General features: G+C 51.0%; 1 protein-coding gene across 7 annotated transcripts in view; it reads left to right on the top strand.

Annotated features, from left to right (window-relative positions):
- Clec16a (C-type lectin domain containing 16A) overlaps positions 1-27,081 on the top strand; it is a 237,136-nt gene that overhangs the window by 101,403 nt on the left and 108,652 nt on the right. For all 7 annotated transcript variants that reach the window (XM_045161465.1, XM_045161463.1, XM_045161461.1 and 4 more), the window contains 6 exons: positions 6,573-6,695; positions 9,698-9,807; positions 10,454-10,498; positions 13,254-13,304; positions 16,500-16,628; positions 26,148-26,268. In XM_045161465.1, the coding sequence (XP_045017400.1) occupies positions 6,573-6,695; positions 9,698-9,807; positions 10,454-10,498; positions 13,254-13,304; positions 16,500-16,628; positions 26,148-26,268 (579 nt within the window). The remainder of the gene's footprint in view (positions 1-6,572; positions 6,696-9,697; positions 9,808-10,453; positions 10,499-13,253; positions 13,305-16,499; positions 16,629-26,147; positions 26,269-27,081) is intronic.

Genomic DNA, 27,081 nt, shown 5'->3' with positions numbered 1-27,081 from the left:
GATCTACTGTGACCTGCTGGTAGTCATATTGAGGAAAGCTGCAATCTGCATAAGAGATTGAGGAAGCTTGGGCTGCTGGAAGTGAGAACGAGGAAGGTTTGGATCTGCTGGAGGCTGGAACAAGGAAGCTATGCTGCTGGAAGTTATCAAAGCATGGCATCTGGTGGGCTGTGTAGCATATGAGGGTTTCTTTGGAAATGGTCTGTCACCAGGCACTTAAGTGTTGAGCAAATAGGACGGTATCTTATCCACAGAGTTTCTTTTAGTTGTAGGGAAATGACTGGCAAAGGAGCTATAATGGGTTTGCCACAGAACCCACCTTTCTGTGACTGAAAACCACAGTGGATGGGCGTGTCCTCACACTTGTGTGCCATCTTGCCTTTCACACACACGTCCCTGTTACACTGTGACAATATACCCCATACAAGCAACTTAAGGGAAGAAACTTGGGCTCACAGTGTGAGGGTGTGGTTCATCAAGGTGGGAAGGCATGGTGGCAGGCACACACACATTGTGTCCTTAGAGCAGAAGTGAATTCTGGGGTTCAGCTGGCTTTCTTAACCCTCCCATTTTCTGTATAGTCTGGAACCCCATCAATAGGATTGAACCCTTCTGTAAACACCCTCAAAGGCATGTCCAGAGGTATGTTTCCTGAGTATTTAGGAGGTTGAGGAAGGAAGATAGCCATGAGTTCAAGGCCAGCCTGGGCTACAGAGTAAGACTGCCAAAAAAAAATCTGTCAGGTTAACAGTGAGGACGTCATCACAGACCTTCCTCATGCAGGACTGTCACGTTAACAGTGAGGACGTCATCACAGACCTTCCTCATGCAGGACTGTCAGGTTAACAGTGAGGACGTCATCACAGACCTTCCTCATGCAGGACTGTCAGGTTAACAGTGAGGACGTCATCACAGACCTTCCTCATGCAGGACTGTCAGGTTAACAGTGAGGACGCCATCACAGACCTTCCTCATGCAGGACTGTCAGGTTAACAGTGAGGACGTCATCACAGACCTTCCTCATGCAGGACTGTCAGGTTAACAGTGAGGACGCCATCACTGACCTTCCTCATGCAGGACTGTCAGGTGAACAGTGAGGACGTCATCACAGACCTTCCTCATGCAGGACTGTCAGGTGAACAGTGAGGACGCCATCACAGACCTTCCTCATGCAGGACTGTCAGGTTAACAGTGAGGACGTCATCACAGACCTTCCTCATGCAGGACTGTCAGGTGAACAGTGAGGACGCCATCACAGACCTTCCTCATGCAGGACTGTCAGGTTAACAATGAGGACGTCATCACAGACCTTCCTCATGCAGGACTGTCAGGTTAACAGTGAGGATGCCATCACAGACCTTCCTCATGCAGGACTGTCAGGTGAACAGTGAGGACGCCATCACAGACCTTCCTCATGCAGGACTGTCAGGTGAACAGTGAGGACGTCATCACAGACCTTCCTCATGCAGAACTGTCAGGTGAACAGTGAGGACGCCATCACAGACCTTCCTCATGCAGGACTGTCAGGTTAATAGTGAGGACGCCATCACAGACCTTCCTCATGCAGGACTGTCAGGTGAACAGTGAGGACATCATCACAGACCTTCCTCATGCAGGACTGTCATGTTAACAGTGAGGACGCCATCACAGACCTTCCTCATGCAGGACCGTCAGGTTAACAGTGAGGACGCCATCACAGACCTTCCTCATGCAGGACTGTCAGGTTAACAGTGAGGACGTCATCACAGACCTTCCTCATGCAGGACTGTCAGGTTAACAATGAGGACGTCATCACAGACCTTCCTCATGCAGGACTGTCAGGTGAACAGTGAGGACGCCATCACAGACCTTCCTCATGCAGGACTGTCAGGTTAACAGTGAGGACGTCATCACAGACCTTCCTCATGCAGGACTGTCAGGTTAACAGTGAGGACGTCATCACAGACCTTCCTCATGCAGGACTGTCAGGTGAACAGTGAGGACGCCATCACAGATCTTCCTCATGCAGGACTGTCAGGTTAACAGTGAAGACGCCATCGCAGACCTTCCTCATGCAGGACTGTCAGGTTAACAGTGAGGACGCCATCGCAGACCTTTCTCATGCATTCAGGACTGTCAGGTTAACAGTGAGGACGCCATCACAGACCTTCCTCATGCATTCAGGACTGTCAGGTTAACAGTGAGGACGCCATCACAGACCTTCCTCATGCAGGACCGTCAGGTGAACAGTGAGGACGTCATCACAGACCTTCCTCATGCAGGACCGTCAGGTGAACAGTGAGGACGTCATCACAGACCTTCCTCATGCAGGACCGTCAGGTTAACAGTGAGGACGCCATCACAGACCTTCCTCATGCAGGACTGTCAGGTTAACAGTGAGGACGTCATCACAGACCTTCCTCATGCAGGACTGTCAGGTTAACAGTGAGGACGTCATCACAGACCTTCCTCATGCAGGACTGTCAGGTTAACAGTGAGGACATCATCACAGACCTTCATCATGCAGGACTGTCAGGTGAACAGTGAGGACGTCATCACAGACCTTCCTCATGCAGGACTGTCAGGTGCCATTGTGTTTCAGGCAGGTAGTTTCTAACCCAAATTAAGTGGTTTGGTTTTTTTTTTTTTCCTACACATTAAATGTCTTCTTAAGAACAATGACAATGACATTTTACTTGTTCTAGGAAACAGAAATGCAACCAAGTTCCTACTTGCCTGTGGCTGAACTGCTGAGGACTTCATGGTTTCTTTCCGGTCTCTTGGGTGGCAGTTCTCTCTCCCTCCTCCCCAGTGCACTCTGTCTACCTAAAGAACTTGGCTTTTGATTGTTTGGTTGTTTGGAAGTGGGGACTTGGTGAGTAAGGAGTGATGAGGCGCTTTGAGAAACACTTGGAGATCAAGACCTTCAGCTGCTTTCAGATCACTGGAGCAGAGAATTGTGGGGTACTTGGGATTGCTGCACACCATTGCGAGCAGGACTTGGGGAGCGGCTGTGGTGGAAGAAGAGGGATGGGGAGAGGTAGTGAGGCACCTGGTTCAGAAGGAACTCAGGAAAACAATGGCGATGATGTAGAGGCTGGTTCTGAGAAGGTAGATCGCCTCTAGCTGATGCTAGAGTGCCTCCCATGGAGGGCAGTGCAGGGCCACAGTGTGTGGCGCAAAGGCCACCTTGAGCAGCCTGGGGAGTGAAGGACACCCTAGAGCATGACAGGCATATGAGCCAGCCAGAGCACAACCGGAGCCTGTCACCTTCGTGCCAAATGCCTCTCCACCCACCTCTTCTTGAGGATGCTAGCTCCCAACCCTTGCTTGTCCCTGTCCCTGCCCATCCTCTCACTTTTCCTGCAGCCAGCCTCCTCCCCTGGAGACAGCCAGCTCAAGGGCACCAAGAGGCTTTGTTGGTGGCAGCGATTGTCACCCTAGAGGCCACACGCCTCGCTACCCTTTTCACAGTGGGCTTCCCCTGCGGGTGGTGCCACCAGCCCTCCCTGTCTGGATTCTGCCAATCTTTGGAAGTTATCTAAAGGTGGCCCAAGTGTGCCTCTAACCTCTACCTTGCTGTGTGACCTTGGCAAAGTGCTTACTCTGAGCCTTTATTTTCTCCTTAAATCAGGGGCTGGGCTTGCAGTCTGCTCCAGATTGAAGGTGTTCAGGGCACCGGGACCCTTCCTTCACACAGGACTGTGAAAGCAAAATCCTCAGAGGCTTCTTCCTGTCTTGGGATGTTTGCTACAGCTTTCTTCATTTTCCAGAAAGCCCAAGGAGCTAGGGAAGGGGCAGTTCTAGGAATGAGACCACCACCTCACCTTGGAAACTCAAGCCTGACCCCATGCTTCCTCCTCTCCCTGGCCCTGCAGGCCACTGCCAGCAACAGGGCTTGTCACCACCCTCTTTGGAATGGAGGGGCCGATGGTGGTGTGAAGCTGGGTGAGATAGGCCTGGGGGAAGAGAAGCTGCCCCACCCCGCCCTTAGCACTGAGCAGCAGTTCACAGTGGGCCAAATATGAAAGATCAGAGATACTGGGACACTCTTGACATCTCTGGAAAAAGCAAATGCCAGAAAGGTTAGATTGTCATTCTTCCTGCCAGTTAATAAGCCAGTGCTTCAGAGTTGCGCATTTGGCATCAAGATGTGATGTGGAATCCACAAGTTTGTCTCGCACTGCAGTCAGAGGTTTTTGTTTTGTCTTTACAAAGCCACACTTGTGGGGTGTGAGAGTCTTCCAACTGCAGCCGTGGGACCTCTTCTGCTTCCCTTGTCAGTTCAGTTCAGCAAGACAGGTCTGTGACATCAGTGCGCTGCAGGGGTGCCTTGAGAACAGGCGCGTGCCTCCCTGCCTTGTGAAGGTTCTAGATGAAGCACCACTTGGTACTCAGGGGGCCTTATTTCAAGAGTTCCGATAAGAGCCATGCTTCAGGCGCAAACCGTCCACTGGAGGTCTCCACGCTTGGGCGGAGAGCGGTGTTTACTTCTGCAAGCGTACATTAGATGGGAGGATAAGAGTTGAGTTAGCAGAGTCCTGCCCCAGGCCTGCGCTGTTGGAGTAGGCTTGCCAGGTCTTCCTGAAGCCTGGCTCCTGGATTCTTTGGGAAAAATAATAAAATGTGCTTCCCAGCTACAGCCTTGCCAGTCCTCCCCTGCCCCCATCTTCTGTGTCACCAAGTACTGAGTTGTCCCTGGAGGAAAGAGCGACTCCTCTGTCTCTTGATGGGGCAGAGCTGCTCTGTGACCGGCATCGTCTGTGCACGTGGTGATCTGAGGGTTAGCTCAGTCTCTCTGCTGCTCACTCCTCGGGCAGGGCTGGGGTCCGCCCAGAGCAGCCCGTCCCGTGGGTTGTGAGCCCTCCTGGCTTTTTGAGTTCGAGTTCACTGTGAGACATTAAGCGTGTGTGTCTGTCTCCCCAAAGATGGGAAGAAACCAATGCAGGGTTGCCTTCAGTGGCACACAGCCCTGGCACAGTGACAGTGAATTGCTCTACGGCAAAGTTGTTGCTTTTCTAGTCGTTGTTTTGTGTCTTGAGGGAGTGGGGGTCACTGTTCATGGCTTGTCTGTCCTCAGCACTGCTAGGTTTTCGCCAGCCTCTCTTTTTTCCTTTTTTCTTTTGGTTTTTTTTCAAGGTAGGGTTTCACTCTAGCCCGGGCTGACCTGGAATTCACTATGGAGTCCTGAACTCCATAGTGTCTTGAACTCATGGCTTTCCTACTACTTCTGCCTCCCAAGTGCTGGGATTAAAGGCATGTGCCACCACGCCCAGCAAGCCTCTCTTTCTAATAGAACCTTAGGCCACAGTGAGTACAGTCAACATAAAGTCATTGGCTGGAGTGTGAAAACATTGGTTGCTCTGTTTTTTTTTATTGTGATTGTTAGTTATTGTATCAGTGCTATTCCCATTCACAAGTAAAAATAGAAAATGTATGGGTTTTTGTATGTTTGGGTTTGTTTTAATTTTATTTATTTATTTGAGAGAATGAGAGAGAGAGAGAGAGAGAATGGGTGCACCAAATCCTCCAGCCACTGAAAACGAACTCCAGACGCATACACCACCTTGTGCATCTGGCTTACATGGTTACCTGGGGAATCAAACTGAGGTCCTTTGGCTTTGCAGGCAAATGCCTTAACCACTAAGCCATCTCTCCAGCCTTGTTTGGTGTTTTTGAGACAGGGCCTCAAGTATCTTAGTTTGTTCTCGAAGTCACTATATAGCTGAGGATGACTTTGAATGTGTGCTCTGTCTGTCTCTTATCCCTCAGTGTGGGGATAACAAGTGTGCACCATCATGCCCAGTTGATGTGGTGCAGGGCTTCATGCATACTTGGCAAGTACTCTACCAACTGAGCTACATTCCCTGCCTAAAAATGTGTGCTTTAATATATTCATGCAGGGCTGGAGAGATGGCTTAGCAGTTAAGTGCTTGCCTGTGAAGCCTAAGGACCCCGGTTCGAGGCTCGGTTCCCCAGGTCCCACGTTAGCCAGATGCACAAGGGGGCGCACGCGTCTGGAGTTCGTTTGCAGAGGCTGGAAGCCCTGGCGTGCCCATTCTCTCTCTCTCCCTCTATCTGTCTTTCTCTCTGTGTCTGTCACTCTCAAATAAATAAATAAATAAAAATTTAAAAAAAGAAAGCTTTAAAATATTCATGCAATTTGATGTACAGAGACTTCTGACATAAAGCTACAGCAAAGCAGCAGCCAGGCCTCCTGACCGGATTCACAAAGGAGAAACATTAGGGGGCTGCACTCTGCAGGATCTTTAGGAAGAACACTGCCAGGCTGGAGAGATGGCTTAGTGGTTAAGGCGCTTGCCTGCAAAGCCAAAGGACTTTGGTTCGATTCCCCAGGACCTATTATGTAAGACAGATGCACAAGGGGGCATATGTGTCTGGGGTTTATTTGCAGCAGCTGGAGACCCTAGAGCACCCATTTACTCTCTCTCTCTCCCCTACCCTGCCTATTTCTGTATATCTTTCTCTCTCAAATAAATAAATAAAAACAAAAATAGTTTTTTTAAAAAAGGAAGACGACTTCCACTGGACCTGCCCAACCAGTAGGTGTCTCTCTTCTTTCTCTGTTCCAGGCATGGATCCCGAAAAACTAGCACGCATCCAGCTGCCTGCGCCAGGTGCCGCTGAGAAGACCACCTACAACCACCTGCTGGCGGAGAGACTCATCAGGATCATGAGCAACGCCGCCCAGCCAGGTGCCGCCTGGGTGGCGGAGGGAGCAGGCCACCCTCCTACTACATCCGCCCTTTGCCTCTAGAGCGCTGCCAGCCCCCAGTGGTGGCCAGCTCTCTCTCCTTGCAGCCCTTCCCTTGCCTCTTTTGCCAAGGCTTCCTTTCTGGGTGGACCCAGGCTGTGCTGTGCAAATGAACGAGGCTGGAGTCTGAGCGAGGGGCCAAGGCCCAGAGGTGTTCATGACTATTCTGGGTGACTCATCTGTGGCCAGAGTAGTGCTACAGACAGCAAGTAGAGTATGAAGCACTTAGCATAGGCTCTCCCAACTGGGGTGATTTTGACTTAAGGGGTTCTTGACAGTGTATGGAGACAGCTTTGACCATCAGTGCTAAGAATGCTGCTGGCGTATAGAAGCCTCCCACAACACAGAACGAGCTAGCCCAGAACATCAGCAGGGCTGGCCAGGGTTGAGAACTGGATTGCTGGGCAAGTTCTCTGCAAAGGCAGGAGAGAGGCCAACAGAATGAGGAGCATGTGGGAAAGGGCCTGACTACCTACTGCCCTGGGGGAGAGACTGCGGTCAGACAGCCTCATGTGCCGGGCCTGGGTAGATAGTCCCTGGATACTGGGGCCCAGGAGTGGCCAGGGCAGAGTGTGACTGTGCTGATGAACAAGTAGAGGCGCCTAGAGAACTGGGCCTGAGACCCCAGGGTGTCAGGAGGCATTGGCGTGTGATAACACCAGCAGATTCTTTGAGTACCTCTGCATGCCAGCCACCATGTGAGCGGGGAGAGTGCAGCGTGGCTGCATGAGGTTCCTGCCCTGCCAGGAGCCACCGCTGACGGTCTGTGAGGCCCCCAAAGCTGTGGACTCTGTGTGGAGAAGAGGGCAGGACAAAAGCCTAGCACAGAAGACCCAGAGACACATTCACTGCCGGTAAAGTCCCACTAGAGGAGAGGAGGAGGCCCGGGACACTGCCTGTGCCCAGAGATGACGAAGAGGAACAGACAACCCTGGAACCTGTGACTCAGGGCCAGAGGGCACCCAGTGGGGTCACTCTACTGAGCTCAAGGGAGGCAGAGCATATCCCCGAGGATGGTGCCAGGGACAGGGCCCACTGAGGCAGGTGTGTGTGGCCTGGGTGTTGGATCAGGAGGCCTGTAGGCCCCTGGGGTTGCCACCCAGAGCAGTCCTGAGCTGCTGAAGGGAGGAGGCTGAGGCAGCGCAGAGGCACAGTCTGAGAGCTGTGCCGGGGAAGGAGGGACCTCCTGGCCCTTCACTTCTCATCCAGGATAGGATCCAGGGAGAGAGGTCAGCTCCCCGGCAGGGTCTGGGCCAGGAAGTCACATTCCCCTTTCCTTAAGGCAGCAGGAGTGTGTGAGGTGATGGCACATGCAGCGACAGTGTAGTGGGGTCAGAGCTGGCCGACGGGACCAGGAGGAGAGGGAGGCTGTCAGGTTGGAACGCTTGAGGCTAGGGCTGGAGCCAGCAGAATGAGTGGAGAGGAACCACCTCTCCCCTGCTGGTCTCTTTGGCCATGCCCAGCAAGACCTTTTTGTGGGTACACAGCTGTCACTTGTGAGCCCAGAGCCCCTGCTCATCTTGTTTCTGTGACGTAGAGGGCATTAGCACGGAGGCAGGTGAAAGGTGTGTTTGCTCTGAGGGTTTACACCTCCACCTTCCTTGGAAGTAAGCATCAAGTTTCTGTGGCAAGCTTGCTTAGAAGCAGTTGGCCTTCGGTCATATGATGTTACCAATACTGTGGAAGAGTGCCGGGTGTGGTCACTGCACAACTGTGACGCCTAGACAAACCAATTAGCTTTTCTAAACCTTTCTTCCGAGCAGTGACCACAATGGCAGTCTGTAGAGATTCCTCCCAGGGTGCTTTCCAGCACCTGGGCTCCAGGCCTAGGTTCCAGCTGGTCAGCACAGTCCAAGGTCTTAGTCAGAACCTGATCACAGTTATCAGAAACCCAACTTTGACTCCCTTGCACTGTACAGAGACAGTGCCGCAACTACTTGCTTGTGAAATCGGGGGGGGGGGGGGGGAGGGAGGCTGGGTGTGGTGAATCCTAGCACGCAGGAGGCAGAGGTAGGGATCGCTGCGAGCTCGAGACCAGCCTAGCACTGCAGAGCGAGTGTCAGGTCAGCATGGGTTAGAGTCATCCTACCTGGAAAAAACAATAGAAATCTGCTGGGGAACCTGGCTTTGGGCATGGCGAAATCCAGGGGTTCAAATGTTTCAAGACTGTCTCTACTGCCATCCAGGTTGGCGTAGTAACTGCTAGGGCTGCAGCCATCCCTTCCCTTCTGGGGCTCTTACTGCTCTGTGGGAGACACCCAGCCTGTACGAGAAAGATCTGCAAGCTCTGGTTGCAAAGCACCTTGTGATGATTGACAGCACCAGTGAGGGTAGGGAGGCGGCTGAGGGTGGTTATGGTGCTGGTCCACTTAGGACCCCCAGTTTTCCTGTCCTCCCCACAGCCCAGCCAGCAGAGCCTGTGCTCAGCATTTTTGGCCCATCATAGGAATGAACTTCTCTGGCTCTGTGAGCTCCTTTGCCTATTCTTGACTGGTTTCTGTGAGCGGGGCCTGGAGCTGTTCAATGCACCCCTCTGGGTGGTGGGCCTACCTTGGAAGGGGGATAGGGAGGCCAGCTCTGCCACATCCCACTGCTGGCTCTGTGCCATGCCTGGAAGAAGGAGGCGCTGGATGGGCGCAGTGACCACATGGCCTCTACCCGGGCCTCTTGCCATCTTTGCCTCCTCAGCCTTGCCGGCTTGTCCTTACCTGTAAGGACTTCAGAACAGATGTGGGCTGAGAGGCTTAGCTGGAAGCATGGACTTGTAATGATGGGGCACAGGAGCGGGCACAGGGGCTCCCTGTGCATCCCTGCTGCATGGGGGGCTTGGGCAGCCTGCCTGTTCAGCTGACAGCCTCAAAAGTGGAGAACAGGAAGGAGCCTTGGGTTTAGGGTGTCCGCTGGTCCCTGGAGGTGCTAGACTGACCCCTGTGTGCTCTGCAGATGGGCGAATCCGGCTGGCTACACTGGAGCTGAGCTGCCTGCTCCTGAAGCAGCAAGTGCAGACCAGCGCGGGCTGTGTCGTCAAGGACGTGCACCTGGCCTGCCTGGAGGTGAGGCCCTGCCCTGCCCTGCCCTGCCCTGCCCTCCCCTCCCCTCCCCTCCGCTCCCCTCCGCTCCCCTCCCCTCCCCACCTGGAGGTGAGGCCCTGCCCTCCCTCCCCCTCCCTCTCCCTCTCCCCTCCCCCAGTAAAGAGGTCAGAGGGAGGCTGCAGGTGCCCCTGCTGCCGCCTCCAGCATCCAGAAGGTACTTGCTGAGACCTGCTTCCTCTGTGCTACTGTGGCTTCTTACAGCCACCTGGCTCTGGGTGCCCAGGGTTTCTGAAATGATCCTTTTGGGTTACAGAGCTTCTGTACACATACAGACACAGACGTACTCACATTTTTGTGTAAAGTATCCATTTACTATGTTGTCAGTATCTTTTATCATTTCTGCCCCCTTCATGCTTCATAGAAAATTTAGGAAATACAGAAATAAAAAGCAACCACTGTAGTTGACACTTGGGTGTATTTGTAGACTCACTCTTACACACACATCTACATGCAGCAAAATAATTTTTTTCATTAGACTGGAGCCATAATAGCCATATTTGAGAACCAGTTTCCTCTACCTCATGTGCATTAACCATTTCATAACACTGTGTCACCCACCCTCTCCCCTCAGACCTGCATCCCTCACATTCTCTTTCTCTTTCAACAGGGTGCGAGAGAAGAGAGCGTCCACCTCGTGCGGCATTTCTACAAGGTACTGGACACAGGTGGACAGCAGCATGGGTGCCTTATAGAATATGGGACTGTGGCGCATCACACGGGCTGTGTGTGCCTGTGACGAACGTGCAAGCACCATTTTCACAGTCCCTAGCACTCTCTGACCTTTTCTTGCCAGAAAAACAGTAAAAATTCTAAGGACTCACTCTGACTTGTGACCACTTGTCAGTTACTTTAGGAGTTTATGAATTTACAGGTAAACTAGCCATCATGTGTTGGGGTAAATTATATGTGAACTTATGTTCCTTATAAATGATAATACATAGAAGAAAATTACTGTGAATGTCCTATTTTTATCGGTTACATACAGGCATGATATTTGTAGACATGCATACTAAGAACTATCAGGCCAGCCTCTAAAGTCTTTTTGTTTTTGTTTTTCGAGGTAGGGTCTCACTCTAGCCCAGGCTGACCTGGAATTCACTATGGAGTCTCAGGCTGGCCTCGAACTCACAGCAATCCTACTACCTTTGCCTCCTGAGTGCTAGGATTAAAGGTGTGCGCCACCACGCCCGGCAGCCTCTAAAGTCTTATTATTACATTTCATTAAACCTCATAAAGTAAAGCACCCTGACCATCAAGATCTAAAACATTTGTCGAATTTTTTTTTTTTTAATCTTCAGGTTCCAGATGAGGCATTTGAAAGAAAGTACTTTATTGTGATAATCTAAAAAATAATTTTTTTATTCGAGCATGAGAGAATGGGCACACCATGGTCTCCCGTTACTGCAAACTTCAGACACACGTGCTACTTGGTGCATCTGGTTCTATGTGGGTACTGGGAATCAAATGCGGGCCATTAGGCTTTGAAAGCAAGCACCTTTAACCACTGAACCATCTCTCCATCCCCAGCTGTGATAATTTTGTTTAGCTCCTCCCTGAAGGCATGTTTCACTCTATTCAGGCTGTATCAACTGGGTGCCTTCTAAGCAATAGAGACTTATTTCCCACGATTCTGGAGATTGAGGCAGAGCTGGTGTGTGGTGAGTGAGGACCCACCATCTCACCATGTCCTCACGTGGTGTACAGGATTAGCAAGCTCCTTCTAGACTCTTCTAAAGGCACTAATCCCATTCATCAGGACTCCACCCTCTTGACCCTATTGCCCCCAGAAACTCTTCTTCCTAATGCTGTCACCCTAAGGATAGGCTTTAAGACATAAATTTGTGGGGGTACTCAAGCATACAGACTTGACCCTCCTCTTGGCAAGGCCCATCATTTATTAGCCATAATGGGTCAATCCATGTGTCCAGTAGTTGTAGTAACTTTCTAATCTTTTTGGTCTCTGAAGCAGATCTCTGCTAACCCTGTTGGTATTGGTTCTCATTCTGGAAAGGGTAGGATGGCAGCCTACTGGTGTGCCAGCTGTCACCCGTGCCTTCCGTATCTGTCCTTGCTTTAACTGCTGCTGTTCCGCAGGACTCTGGAGCTGCTGCCATTGTGGTCGGTTTGTGATGAGAGAAAGCCCAGTCCTGTAATCTAGATGTCCATGTTGCTCAGGCCCAGCTGAGTCCATCCAGCTGCAGTAGTGGCCATGCCCAGACAAGGGGGCACCACTGTGGTCTGCCACATACTGGCGAGGAAATTCCAGCTCTCCACAGAGCACCCCAAACCACATTTGGCTTTTAAGTAGGGACATGCTCCCTCTAGCCAGCGCAGAAGAAAGCAGAAACTCTCGTCCTCTTCAAATCTCTGCATAGAGCTGTCTGTACTCTCTGTGCAAGCTTCTGGGCTGGGCACACAGAGAGGCATTTCCCACAGTCTGACTTCTTGTTCCTAGGAAGGGAGTCATTCCCACTCTAGACTTCTCTTGTTTTTATTCTATACCGTGTCAACAGTAAGTATAATGTTGCAGAAATTCTGGACATTTTTTAGGGGCTATTTTGTGAGTACCACTTATTCCTTACAAGAATGCTCAAGTTTAGGACTTAGGAGATAGGACACTTCTCAAGACACATTACAATGACAGAGCTAACATTCCCTCAGCCCCACCCGCGCCATGGGCTCTGTTCCCTGCATTTCATGTGCACTGGCTCCTTTTTCCTTTACTCTGGGTGGCCTAGCAGACAGGACCCTGTTTTGTCCACCCCCCCCCACCCTCACACACCTTTTGCCGCCCCATTCTTGCAGCGAGATCCAGAAAGGCTGTCAGAGGTAGTGCTCATTTAGCCTGTGGGGCCATCCTGGGTAGTCATGGCCCCTAGCAACAAGGCCTTGAAGGCTTTCCCCAAAAACAAATGGAACAAGCCATATAATTTTAGTGTCTGAAGGCTTTCCTCAAAAATGAACCATGTAATTTTAGTGTTAGCCACTCATAGTTACTCTTCCTTCCAGAGGTGTGGGCCTCACATTTTTAACATGGTGACTTAACCAGGATTTCCCACTTCTCCAACCACTCTCGACAAATAGCTCATGTTAAGCACTTGGAATGTTAACTTCCTCCACATTTTAATTACATATAATGCTGTTTTTGTTGTTGCTTTCTAATGAACTGATTTGACAGAACTCTTAATTCAGTATGCTTTTAAAAGTGGGAAAACCGGGCCTAATGAAATCTGACACTTGGTCTTTGAGCCTGAGCGTTCCTGTTCACACGTGTAGTTCACTTTGGGGTGATTCATGAGAAGTCACTAATAAGAAACAGATGGCCTCAAAAGCGGAGGGCTAGTATTTATATACTGTGTTTATGGAAAAAATAGGAACAAGCCTCTCTCTCCTCTCCCTGTTTGTAGGGAGAAGAGATCTTTTTGGACATGTTTGAAGATGAGTACAGGAGCATGACAGTAAGTACGGGGCCAGAGCACACGCAGCTTGGCACGCACCTGTGTGCCCCTGCGCCCACGCAGGGCTCTGCCTCATCCGAGGCTTTCTAGTCAGGTGGTAAAGACTGCTGGGAGAATTGGAGGTGGAGTCTTTTGATCACCACAACCACTGAAATTTTTTGTGGGCCATATCTGTAATTTGGATCAGAAGGATTCACCTGGATATGAATCAGAGTGGGACATGTCTTTTTTTTTTTTTTTTTTTTTTTTTTTTTTTTTTGAGGTAGGGTCTTGCTGTAACCCAGGCTGACCTGGAACTCACTATGCAGTCTCAGGCTGGCCTTGAACTCACAGCAATCCTCCTACCTGTACCTCTGGAGTACTGGGATTAAAGGCATGTGCCACCACACCCATCAGAGAGAGAATGGGTGCACCAGGGCCTCCAGCCACTGCAAATGAACTCCAGACACATGTGTCACATTGTGCATCTGACATTACATGTGAACTGGGGAATCAAACTCAGGTTATTGGGTTTTGTAGGCAAGTACCTTAACCACTGAGCCATCTCTCCAACCCCAGATATATCTTTTTATTGAGGTGTTATTCCATGTCAGGGTAAGAAACATGTTGAGTATATTACATCTCAGTCCTGTTAGCACAAAACACAGCCCTCACCTCAAAGGGAATAAGACAGCCAAATATGAATGACTGTGGGGACATAGACACATGGGGAAATGGCCTAATGAAGCTGTGATAGTCACAAAACAAAAGAAAGCCAGAAAGCAAGGCATTTTCAAATACTTAGGTGGGGACATCCGATAGGCAGGTCATAGCATAGTGGGGAAGTCTCTGCCATAGGTCTCAGGTACCATCTGATGACACTCTTGGTCTTTGGGTTGGTGGCAGCCTGTGGTCTGTTAAGTTGACACATCCTGAGGGGTTTTACCTCATGGTGACAAGGATGATAGGCGAGACACAGAGCTGGTTAACGAGTGGCCATTAAGGGGCTACAAATAGCCCCAATCATTAGACTCTGGTCCTGCCACATTCCACCTCTGCATTCGGGAAGCTCTAACCCATCAGTCAGCTTCATAGGGTCTTGAGCACAGGGGTGGCTGCTTTTTTTTTTTAAATATTTTTTGTTCATATTTTATTTATTTATTTGAGAGCGACAGACATAGAGAGAAAGACAGATAGAGGGAGAGAGAGAGAATGGGCGCGCCAGGGCTTCCAGCCTCTGCAAACGAACTCCAGACGCGTGTGCCCCCTTGTGCATCTGGCTAACGTGGGACCTGGGGAACTGAGCCTCGAACCGGGGTCCTTAGGCTTCACAGGCAAGCGCTTAACCGCTAAGCCATCTCTCCAGCCTGGGGTGGCTGCTTTTTGTTTTTGTTTTTTTCTTCTGAAGAATTTCAGTCCGCATTAGTGGATGGGACTATTGTCATCTCTTCTTTGCTGATGGGGAAAATGGGAGGCTGAGCACTGTCCCCATTCTGTCCCACCAGAGCCTGCTCCACCAGCAGAGCAGTCCACGTCTCATTCTGCTGCCCATCTCCCTGTGCTGTACTGACTCCTTCTTTGATGCTCCTCTAGAATGTTCCAACAGGCAACACCAGCACAGGCTGCCCCTCCAGTAGGCAGCTAGCTTAACCTGACCAGCTCTGTTTTGGTCATCCCCCTGCATGCGCAGCACCTGCTGTGCCCCAGCCGTGGTAGCGCACAGTAGCTAGATGCTAAAATCACCTCACTGAAGAGAGAAGTGATGGGGGCGTTTACATTGCACCCAAGTGTTTAAAGTGTCACGGAGAAAAAGGCATGCAGCGCAGCTAAGTGGTTCCCTGGCTGTTCGGGAGCTCTGCTCAGCAGAGCCCCGTCCCCTCCCTGTCACTGCGCACCCGAGGCCTCCTTGGGGTCTTTACAAAGCCAGTTCTCCTATGACATGCAGGATGCCATGGCTGTACCTGGCTTCTTTTGAGCCACACAGCTGCCACCACTTTTAAAAAATATTTTTATTTATTTATTTGAGAGCGACAGACAGAGAAATAGGCAGATAGAGAGAGAGAGAGAGAGAGAGAATGGGTGCACTGGGGCCTCTTGCTACTACAAAAACTTCAGACACGTGCGCCCCCTTGTGCATCTGGGTAACATGGGTCCTGGGGAATCGATCCTCGAACCAGGGTCCTTAGGCTTCACAGGCAAGCGCTTAGCTGCTAAGCCATCTCTCCAGCCCAACTGCCATCATTTTTTAGGAGAGTCTACTTTTGGTCCACAGTTAGAGCAGGGAGCATGCTGCAGGTTTGGCATTTAACCTCTCTCATTACAGTCTCCCATCCTGCAGGGTAACTCTGCACAGTGGGAATGCAAGCTTCCCTTTATTGTCACTGTATGTCCTTGGGGCAGGCTGCTCAAATCCTGAGCCTGGGTGTGTTTTATCGTTGCAGGGCGGCCCATGCTCTGCCGTGGCTGGATGTGAAATAACCCAGTAGCCTGCCACCTGTGAAATCCATATGCTAAAAACCAGTGTTTCCTCTCCCCCCACCACGGGATCTCCTTGGGTTTCTCTTGTTTCATTTATGGCATGTCCTGTATAGTGCTTGCCATTCTCCTGAAATACTCAGGCGACACACCTTGGGCCCTGCATCTGAACTTAGTCCTCCACTGGCCCTTAGGAAATCAGCCTTTGCGCCAACCGAGATGGGACAGGCCTGAGTGCTGTTCCGCTCTGGCATGTGGAGGTGGCTGAAGCCAGGCTTCAGGTTTGACAAGGCCTCGGGCCTGTTGCTGAAGGTAGAATGGGTGCTGCATCTCCCCATGGCAGACCAGAAGGGCCTCACTGGGGGAGCTCTGGAGAGCCACGAGATAGCTGGGCAATGCTGAGAAGGCATTGCTGCCAGAGCAGCCTGGGGCAGGTACGAGGCTCTGCCGCCTCTGCCCTGGAGTGAAGGGATTGGGCTCAGGGTCAGGTCTGTGCAGAGAGCACGATTTCTGAAAGAGAGCAGCGCGGCCTGTGCTAGGCGGCCGGGCGGCCCAGGCTCAGGCAGGGACAGCCTGCGACTGGGCGAGTGGGAAGGCCTTGTGCCCGTCTGTCTGGGAGGGCGGCCTCCATGTAAGCTCGGCGGACACAGGACTGCGCCAGTGGATAGCCTGGCACCTGCCGTGGCTTTCCTCCTCACACGGGAGGCCCTGTTCTGAGGTTTCTTATGCCATCTCTCCCAGATGAAGCCCATGAATGTGGAATACCTCATGATGGATGCCTCCATCCTCCTGCCCCCAACGGGCACACCACTGACAGGCATTGACTTCGTGAAGCGGCTGCCGTGTGGCGACGTGGAAAAGACCCGGCGGGTGAGTGAGCTTGACCCCGCCTCTTCCCTGGTAGTCCGTCACCAGGCCCTCTCCTTCCTGGGCCAGGGGAAAGGGCCTGGGGTCAGCTAGACACTGAAAGAACGCACTCTCCCATGCTCCACACACACCTGCCACCACACGTCTTTTCAATGCTTTTTGCTTTTGGAAGTTGGGAATTAGGAATCCATGGCACATGGCCCCGCTTTCAGCTGCCATCAGGCCAGTGCAGAGTGCATCCTGAACCTGAACCTGAACCTGAACCTGAACCTGAACCTGAACCTGAACCCTGAGCTCTGTGGGCGGGAGCCATGGGGCCCGAGCTCCTGTGAGCCGTGTGTATGTCGTGTGTGTTGGGGGGCTGGGAAGCCCAGAACATCCAGTGCAGCTGAGGCTGGTGTGAAATCTCAGCCCCCCATGGCCTCAGGACCTCCAGTGGCCATGATGGGGGAGGAGGTCTGGTGGCTGTGGGCACGGGTCCCCAAGGGTGAGGCCGTGATGCTCGCAGGGCTGCAGCAGGCCTGAGAAGCGCCCAGTTCTCAGAAGCATCAGTGTGTGCTTGCTCCCCTTATCAGCACTGGTTTCTGAGCCGGCGCTCTAGGAAGAGCCTTCGCAGGCGCTTCACGGTATTTTATCTCTGCGTAAGATCTTGGTTTCTTTCTTAGAAAGCAATGCTGCCTTTTCCTAGAAAGTCATTCTCGGGAGATGTGAATGCTAGTGGATGAGTGAAAGGCACTCATGGCAGGAAGCCTACCTTCTTCTTGCTCCGGGTGTGATCAAGCAGTACAGGCTGGGGATTTCAGGAAGCTGGGGTGACCTGTTATGTGGGCCCTGAATAAGAGGCACCTGTGATCTTCTTCCACCCTGTTGTGCTGAAGGACTGCAGAGGAAGTGGACCATGTGTCTGGAGGCCATGCACATTCCCTGCTGTCTGAGCAAACCACAGACCCCACCTCAGGGCCAGCCCTGCCTAGCAGCTGCAGCCAGCCTTCTCTCCTTGTGCTGGGCAAGGGCCATGGCCCCACCAGCTAGAAACAGGGTTTTGTTGATGGGTGGCACTGTGTGCACTGGGTATCCATGGCACCAGCTTTCACCGGAAGGCTAGTTCTGAAGAGTGGTTGCCAAGTCAGCCACTCCTCCCTGCTGGCAGCTCACTGAGTCTTTGAGCACCAAGAGGTGCTCCCCAGTGAACCTCCAGCAAGTGCCCATGCGCTGCCTCAGAGGTAGTCCTGACGCCAGTGACAGAAGGTGACAGAAAGTACAGGGGTCCTGAGCCAAGAGCTCCTGCCCCAGATGTGGTCTGCCTTCCTGCGGTTCTTGGTCCCCAGATGTTTTCTTCCTGCCCTGAAGGTAAAGCCTCTTTTCTGACCTAGTTCTTTTACCTCAGTTCTCTGCATGGGTTTCCTCTCATTTTACAGCACCCCCGGAACATGGTGCTGTTGGGATCCCATTTCCCAGAGCAGGTGTCTGAGACCAAAGGTGAGGGGTTGGCTCCATCACCTAGGTGTCCGGAGCTGAGCTGAGACCTGATCTAGGCAGTATGGTCCCAAGAGCCCAGGCTAGCAGCCTCTGACCCCACTTCCTGTGCCACCACATCGTATCTACTTGCCTTGTGCACTGTGCACAGTGACCAGGGCCTACCCAGCCCCCACTGAAGAGGCCAGCTAAAGGCTGGGCTGGGAAAGGCAGTGCAGTCCACATACCAGCATGACCAAAGTAGCCTGGGGCTGTCTAGATCCCACCAGTGAAGGGACTGGCACGGAGGACCAGCTCTTGAACTTTGTGTGAGGGCTGGGCAGCTGGGAGACGCAGAGATCCAAGCAATGTGGCCCACTCTGGCTCATACAAGCACTGACGCTAAGTGGAAAATAAAGTCAGAGAGGCAGGGCTGGTAGCGGCCAGATCATGGACCTTGGAGGCCAGTGAGGACCTCAGCCATCCCCTCTTATATTTTATTTATTTATTTATTTATTTATTTATTTATTTATTTATTTATTTATTTGAGAGAGAGAGAGAATGAACTGGGGCCTACAGCCATTGCAAATGAACACCAGACATACGACTTATGTGGGTACTAGGAAATCAAACCTGGGTCCGTATGCTTCCCAGGCAAGCACCTTAACTGCTAAGCCATCTTTCCAGCCCCCACCATCTCCTGACACCGTTTTATGACACCATGCCCTGCCAGGTTGGGGCAGACAGGAAATGGGAGTGATCAGGGTGCACTGTCAGTGGTGTGGCAGAGAGGAGCTTGTGTGTCCACTCTGAGCCACCGTCTCATGTGCAAAGCTGAATGGTGCCTTCCTCTGCAGTGACCAAGGACTCACTAGGAGGCACACACAAGACTACCCTCCTTGAGTCGTTCTCTTGTCTGCCCCTCCCTCCTCCCAGGCTGGGCCACCACCATGCTGGCTCCAAACGGACATAAGCTCATAACTGCAGCACAGACGGAGCCTCCAGGGTGCTGGCCCGGCTTCTCTCTGTTTGTCCAGCTCACAAAAGCAGCTCTGGAGCCCCTGGGCAGCAGAATTATGTAAACCAGGTAGGGCCCACCAATCACTTTTAAAAAGCTTTTTACAACTCCGAGAATCAGTTTCTAAGGAGTCTGGCCATTCACCTCAGTCAGTTCCTATTGGGAGGCAGCTGTCTAGACCCATGCAGAAGCTTAGCCCTTCAAGCCCATTTCAGGAGTCAGAACACAACAGTGGGCTTTGAATTGGAGCTGTAGGAAGTGTATATTTAGTTTAGCACATGAGCCTTGTGTGGCTGGTTGGTTTCAAGTTCTTGTTTTTTTGTATGCACGTATGTATGTATGTGCAGACACATGTATGTGCACATGAGTAGCATCCAGAAGTAAACTTCAGGTGTCTTCCTCAGTTGCTGTCTACATGATGCTGACACAGATGTGGCTAGACTAGCCTTCCAGCAAGTCCTGGGGACCCTACTATCTCTGCCTCCCAGCCCTGGAATTACAGGCGTATGCCACCATACCTAGCTTTGTTGTTGATGTTGTTTTTCCCAAGGTAGGGTCTCACTCTAGCTCAGGCTGACCTAGAATTCACTGTGTAGTCTCAGGGTGGCCTCGAACTCACAGCAATCTCCCTACCTCTGCTTCCCAAGTACTGGGATTAAAGACGCACACCACCACATCTGCCTCTAGCTTTTCTTACATGGGTTCTCAGTATCCAAACTCAGGTCTTTCTTCTTGGGGGGCAAGTATTTTAAAGAGTGAACCGTCTCTCCAGCCCTACTTTCAAGGTTTTTTTCTTTCTTATATCCATAAAATATTGTTTTATTGCCTTTGGATTCAGAGATAGATAGATTTATATATTTACTTATTTAATTAGTTCATTTATTTTGGATCAGGAACTCCCTCTAACTCAGTCTGCCCTTGAACACATGGCAGTCTTCCTACCTCAGCCTCCCAAGTGCTGGGATTAAAGGAGTGTACTGCCACACCCAGCTAGCTAGCTAGCTTGCATGCATGCATTCTTGCTTGCTTGCTTTTCTTTCTTTCTTTTTCCATCAAGTAGACGTTTCATATTTTAGGTCAGTTCTCTTTGGAAATCCCACCTTTTATTTTCCTTAAGGACTATCAGAGAAGTTCAAACAACCCTTCCCAGCCTGTCTGCTAACCTGCAAAGTATTAGGTCCCACATTCACCAAAGAGCAGCCAGACACTGCAGTCATGGGGGTGTGGCAGTGAGTGGGGCAAAAGTCCTTGTGTCCAGCCCCCTCTTTACCTGAGGAGGTCAAGTGTATGAAGTAGTCAAGCAGCAAGTGTGAAAGCCCGCTGCTGAGGAAGCAGGGAGTGGTGGCCTGGTGCACAGCAGCTGAGCGGGAGGGAGGGACCAGCGTGAGCAGCAGCGTGAGCAGAAACCTGGACGGTAGAAGAGACCAGACGGGCAGAGAGCTAACAGAGGCCCGTTGCAGGAACAAGCAGCCCACGTAGAGTCCTGAGGTGTGAGACTAGGTGTGTCCAAGGAGCAGGGCCCAGCAAGGAGGAGGAGAAGAGGACCCTAGACTTGGCAGGCCCTGGGGAGGCATCTGACAGTTGTCACTTTCCCTCTCATGTCTTATCAATTACACCACTCGTTCTTTCACTGGACAGGTCTGTTGAGCCTGTACTACATGCTAGATACTGTTTAAGATACAAGGATCCCACAGTGAACAAGTAATAAAAAGTAAGACTAACGTAGCAAGAGTCAGGCTGGTCCAGAGGGAAGTCCGTGTGGAAATGGAAGTCACCAGAGCTCTTGGGATCCAGTGAGAACACTGAAGCACAACTTGGGATTTGGGCTGTCCCCACCCACCCATAGCATAGAGGGGTGTTCAAAGAGGTGGTTAGAAAACAAGTTCATGAGTCAACCAGTGGAGGTGAGGCTAGCTAGCTCCGTAACCTTGAGGGAATAACTTAGCCTCCTTGGGCCTGAAATTCTTCCTTTTTGCGTCCACCACTCAGCTATTGCTGGGAGGGTGGTTATAAGGTTCCTGGCAGACAGTGCCCAAAGATGGTTGGCATAGTAGAGGATGCCAGTATCTTAGGTGGGCAAGAGAGAGGTTCTTAATCATCTGACTGTCCCAAGGCTCACGCTTAGTGGCAGGACTTGGACAAATCCAAACCTGAATGTAAGCATTGACCATCTTTGTATGTCATCTTGAAAGCCATCAGGAAATAAATATTTGTGCAAGGATGGGGCGGAGGGGGGGTGTTGCTCTGTTTTGGGTACTAGAGATTGAACCTATATCCTTGTGCATGCTAGGCAAGTGTTCTGCCACAGAGCCACACCCCCAGCCTCTTATTTAAATTTTATTTTGATACAGTGTCTCACTATGTAACCCAGGCTGGCCTCAAACTTGTGCTCCTCCTCCCTCAGCCTCCCAAGTAGCCGGGATTACATATGTGCACTGTCAGAGCCTAGCTGGTGCTAGGTTTTTATTTGTCTCCATATCCCATTTCCTTGTTTCTTATAAACCACAAGCAATTTCTGTGTTTGTCACTGTTGACTTTGAGAAAATGGAATATTTTGCTTTTTTCTTTGACTATTTATTGCACATTAAAGAAAACTCAGTGGCATCAAACTTTTCAAAAGTGAGGAAAGGGACTGTAATGTCTTTTTCTGGCCCATAACAAGTGACATTCTTGTCTCTCCTTCTTTCCACGTGTCCAAGCTCATCTCACGAGGGAAAGAGCATCTTTGCTGTAGTCTTGCTTTCTTCCCCTCCCTCTGGCCCTTTTTCTGTAGCATGAGGTAGTTTCTCACTACCACAGTGAAAACGTGTTGGGTATAGAACCCGTGGCCTCTTGCATGCTACATCTGAGCCATGCCCCAAACTCGTGACTTAGTTCTTTTGTGTTTTGGCTTCTTAGTTTTGGGTTTTTTAATGCTTTTTATTTTAATTAATTTATTTATTATATAAAAGACAGAGAGGGAGGGGGAGGGGAGAATGGACTCACCAGTTTTTCTGCAAACTCACTCTAGACACATGTGCCACTTGTACATCTGGCTTACATGGGTCCTGGTGAGTCGAACTGAGGTCCTTTGGCTTTGCAGGCAAGTGCCTTAAGTGCTAAGCCATCTCTCCAGCCCAGCTTTTGGTTTTTCTGAGACAGAGTCTTATGTAGCTCAGGATGTCCTTGCACTCTTTTTGCAGCGTAGACTAATGTTGAACTCTTGATCTGCCTGTCTCCACCTTCAGTGTTGGGATTATAGTCATGTACCAACTACAGTTTGAGCAAGTCTGATTTCTTATGATTGAATGAAGGGTCCTCTGGTGTCTTTGGCTATAGTTTATGTAGGCATTTTCCTGTTAGTTGACATTTCAGATGCTTCCACTGTTCCACGCCTTTCAGCTAAACTGCATAGAGCCATTTCATGAATACAGTGTTTGCTTTCTTTTGAATTATTTCTTTAGGATAAGTTTCCAGAAGCAGAATTTCTAGTTCAAAGGGTATGGATGATTTTGTTGTCGTACCTTCCCCACACATGGCCACGCTGCGTTCCCGCTGGGCGCGGCCCCTGTCAAACTGCTTCAGCTCTTTTCTCAGGATGCGTGCCTATGGCCTTAGTGGGCTTCCAACCGAAACGACTGTCACCCAACCCAAGCAGCTTGGAAGCTGGAGGTGAGGAGTGACCACTTGTCCCATGTCCAGCCCCAGGCTCGCTATACTACTTGTGCCATGTTGTTACTCCCTCACTGGGGATCCCATGGCAGTTCACCCCCAAAGCCCCAGCCCAAACTCAGGGAGTTCATGCACTTACCTGGCCCCAACTGGAGCCAAGGTCTTTCTCACTCCAGACCTGCCCCTCCAGTGATGCCTTCACTCATGGCCACGTCCCTGAGTGTAACCAGGCTTCCTTCCAGACTCATGCGGGCAAAGAAACTGAGGTCCCTTCTTAGTATTTGAGCTTGATCAGCAGGGTACCCTATCAAAACTTGGCCTTGTGCCTCACAGGTATTCTATGGAAGAATGCAAAAGTCATAGTTTCTAATTCCTTTCTAGTACCACATTTAAAACCTACATCTGGATTTCATAAAGAAAAGAAAAAGTACTTACTAAAACTCTGGCTTTTAAGCCCTGAACCTTTCAAAGGCCAAGGCGTCGGGTTGGAGGCACACAGGCTTTGGAGCACAGACTCACTGGGTGAATGTAGGCAAGCAGACTAGCAGCCCTGGGCTTTGGTTTCTGTCCATAAAATGGGGGTCACACAGGGTCACTAAGAGGCTTGAAGCACCCATAGTGCCTACCACAGTGCTGTGAGATGCCAGTCCGTTGTCAGTGTTTGGTGAACTGTGTGGCCCCCATCCTCGTGGTTTCCCTTCTTTGCTGGTTTGGGAAGCGGTGGGCAGGTGCCCATGCCTGGCAGCCCCTTGGGAGCTGGTTTTCTGAATGGGGAGCACCCTGCCTTGTGCCACTCATCTCCCATTCCTAGATCCGGGCTTCTCGTGGGTGCTGCCTTCCCCTGGAAGTTGGGGCAGGAGCCAGGAGAGTATTGAGATGGCATTTTATACATTTTATATTCTATCTCATACTTCAGATCACTTTATTTTTATTTGTTTGTGTTCCTGGAAATATCTTCCATTTGTCGCTTGCAGAGCAACAGCAGATGTTTTACCAAAAGGCGTGTGCTGAGAGCCAAGCTCCCCTCTGCCGGAGGCCCACTGGGAAGCCTCAGGTTGTCTGCGGATGGGCTGCGGAAAGCAGCCTCAGCTTCTTTTGTCCACCAAGTGCTGCTCCTGCTAGGCAGTCTCTGTGCTCCCCTCCAGGAATGGAGCTGGCATAGACATGAAGCCGTCCCTTGAAGGGGACCTGATCTATCTCCTTGCCCCTGACATCATGACTCCTGGAGAGTTCACCCTGCCGAGTCCCAGTGGCCCTCTGTCTTGGAGTACCTGTCTGGTTTGGCATTTCCTGGTGTACTAGGCTGTGTGACATGAACTTGCAGAACCTCAGCTCAACCCAATAGCAGCTTATGGGCTGAGGTCACTCCTGTTCTTCCTCCTGCGTAGCAGGTACTTGTTAGACGTGGACCTGTGCCTCATTCTTCTGATTGGTGCAGATGTCTTTATGCAGGCTGTACTTTAGAAACTGCTAAAGACATTCAGATATTTTAAAAAATATTTTAATTATTTATTTATTTGAGAGAAAGAGAGAGAGAGAGGAAGAAGAAGGAAGAGGCAAATAGAGAATGGCACACCAGGGCCTACAGCCACTGCAAACCAACTCCAGACTCCAGAACACCTTGTGCATCTGGCTTACATATGTACTGGGGAATCAAACCTGGGCCCTTAGGCTGCACAGGCAAGGCTAAGCCACTTCTCCAGCTCCAGGATACTCTTTTTTTTTTTTTTTCTTGTTTTGTTGGATTTTTTTATATTTATTTATTTGTAAGCAGAGAGAGATAGAAGAAGAGATACAGACAGAATGGGTGCACTAGGGCCTCCAGCCTCTGCAAATGAACTCTAGATACATGCACCACTTTGTGCATCTGATTTTATGTGGGTATTGGGGAATCGAACCCAGGTTGTTAGGTTTTATAGGCAAGCCCCTTACTCACTGAGCCATCTCTCCAGCCCAGGGGAAGATACTCTGGCCACCCCACTGTTGCAGTGTTGAAGCCACCTTTGTCCACTGCTTTTGGGTTTATACAGAAGGCTATGTGACTTCAGAGGAGGCCAGAGAGCGGAGGACTCTTACAGTTTTAACCTATCACCATTCGGGGCCCAGTTAGGATGAGGGTTTCATTAGCTGCTCAGGTGCTCAGTGTGTGGGCCATTAGGGGCAGTGGCAGCTCAGCCCTTGTAGGCAGAGTTTATCCCCTCTCTGGGGAGACCCTTGGTGAGTGTGGCCCTTTCACCTAGGCCAAGATTGTCTCCATCAGCTCCACAAACAATAAGGCCCAAGGGTGCCCTGGGATTCATCTGTGTGCAGCTCAGCAGTGGTGACAGTGGTTCATCACCATGCCCCTCTGTGTCCAACATGGCACCTGTTTAGGGACTAGGTGACCACTCCTTTTTTCTGGCTGCTGCCTCCCACCTCATCTCAGGGCTGTCACAGAGCTGGTGATATACAAATTGTTGTGCTAATTCACAAATGAAGGTGGCTTCTCAGAAGATAGAGCCTTCCCTGGCACAGTGGAGCCCCAGAGCCCATTCAGACTTTCGCTGTGTGCCTCTAGAGTTACGTCCTCAAGTCAGGCCCCTCACTGTGTGTCAAGAAGAGACGCAGGTGCACTCAACTGTGGCCTGACCTCTGCTCTGCTCTGCTCTGCTCTGCTCTGGTTGATGGCAAGCTTATTTCCTGGGCTGAGAGCTGTTTGCACATAGACATCACTGGCTCCTGGGAATGCGGCTTTTTCTCTGCTCTCGGGAAATTCTTGGTGGCTGACAACTCTTCCATGGATCAGGACTGTCTGAGAATGGACTGAGAAAGCCTGAGGGGCCCGTGAACTTCTCACCCTGTCTCTGATATACTATGCCTAAGGCCAGGGCCCAAGGGATAGAAGGATTCAGCCAGGACTGGAGACAGAGCTGTTAAGTGAGTCTCACCAGCTGAAAAGTCTCACGTGCATGTCATCCACTTATTCCCATACACATGTCCCTGGTGACATGCCTCTCCTGGCCCCACTGGCTCCTTGGAGAGGCAGGTGGGCTGCATAGCTCTCTCTAGAAACACTGCCTTGGACAGGCCTCTTTGCCTCCCTGAGCCTTGGTCGCTTGCCTGGCTGTGGCATGGGCTGGCTGCTAGGTGGGACGTGAGCTAAGGGCATGTATCCCTTGGGACAAGTTCTGGAAGATACCTGGTAGAGGTGAGGTGACCCAAGCCTGGACTGTGATGGACTGAAATAGGCGGCTCCCCTCTTACTGTGGCAGCTCCAGAACACAGTGCTGCAAGGCCAGGCTGTGTTGTCCCTCCTGATTCCTTCTGGTTAACCAGGAGTCCCTGTGCCGTGTCCTGATGTGAACACCTCATGGGAACAGCTGCAAGCCACTGCCCTGTGCTCTCTGCCCTCTGTGCAGGCCATCCGCGTCTTCTTCATGCTGCGTTCTCTGTCGCTGCACCTGCGGGGGGAACCCGAGACCCAGCTGCCCCTGACGCGGGAGGAGGACCTGATCAAAACCGATGACGTCCTGGACCTGAGTGAGTTGCTGCGCTACGTCACACTGGGCAGGGGGAGAGGGACACGGGACACTCTCTACTGACACCCGTGCTACTATTGGGTAGGGAAGGCGCACAGCATGCATTCTGCACTCCTGCTCGCCGGGCCAGGCCCCTGTCCTGAGCATAGCCCCCCACATGGCTCAACTGAGCATTTTGCACTAAGAATTTTCTGTAACAAAAGAATTCTGCCACTACTAAAAGGAATCTCGTAAAAAGCAAGTCTCCAAAAAGGGGTGGGTGGGTGGCTGAAGGGGTGGATACAACCAAACACAAGGCAAGTCACCAGTGTGTAGGCCGTAGAGACCAGTGAGCACTGTGCTCGGCCTTTAACCCTGAACCCCTTAATTGACCATCATTGTCTCATTATCCCTCTCTGCAACACGAAGCTGCTATTTATATTTCCCTGTGCTTCATTTTTTAAAAGTTTATTTTTTGACAATTTTGGACATACATATATAGTGTGTGTGTGTGTGTGTGTGTATAATGTGTATTTTTTATTCACCCCGAAACCGCCTCTTGTGTCCCTCCCATTGAGATTTATTTATTAATATTTTTGAGAAAGGATGGTACTATGTACTCCAGGCAAACCTTGAACTCGAGATCATCCTGCCTGTCTCTTAGTGCTGGCATGCAGGCATGTACTCTTTTAAGAGACCGAAACCCAACCCAGAGTGGCTTATAGGGGAGGAAAGCTGGGAGAACTGGCTAATGGCACACTAGAAGTTCCAGGGGTATTTGTGCCTCAGGCGTGGCTGGGGTGAAGTGGTTAATCCCTCACCAGAAAGTCCAGAG

The sequence above is a fragment of the Jaculus jaculus genome, chromosome 11, assembly GCF_020740685.1.
Source record: "Jaculus jaculus isolate mJacJac1 chromosome 11, mJacJac1.mat.Y.cur, whole genome shotgun sequence".
Taxonomy (NCBI): Eukaryota; Metazoa; Chordata; class Mammalia; order Rodentia; family Dipodidae; genus Jaculus; species Jaculus jaculus.
Note: the sequence above shows the minus strand (reverse complement) of the source record. Positions and strands in the feature narration are given on the sequence as shown.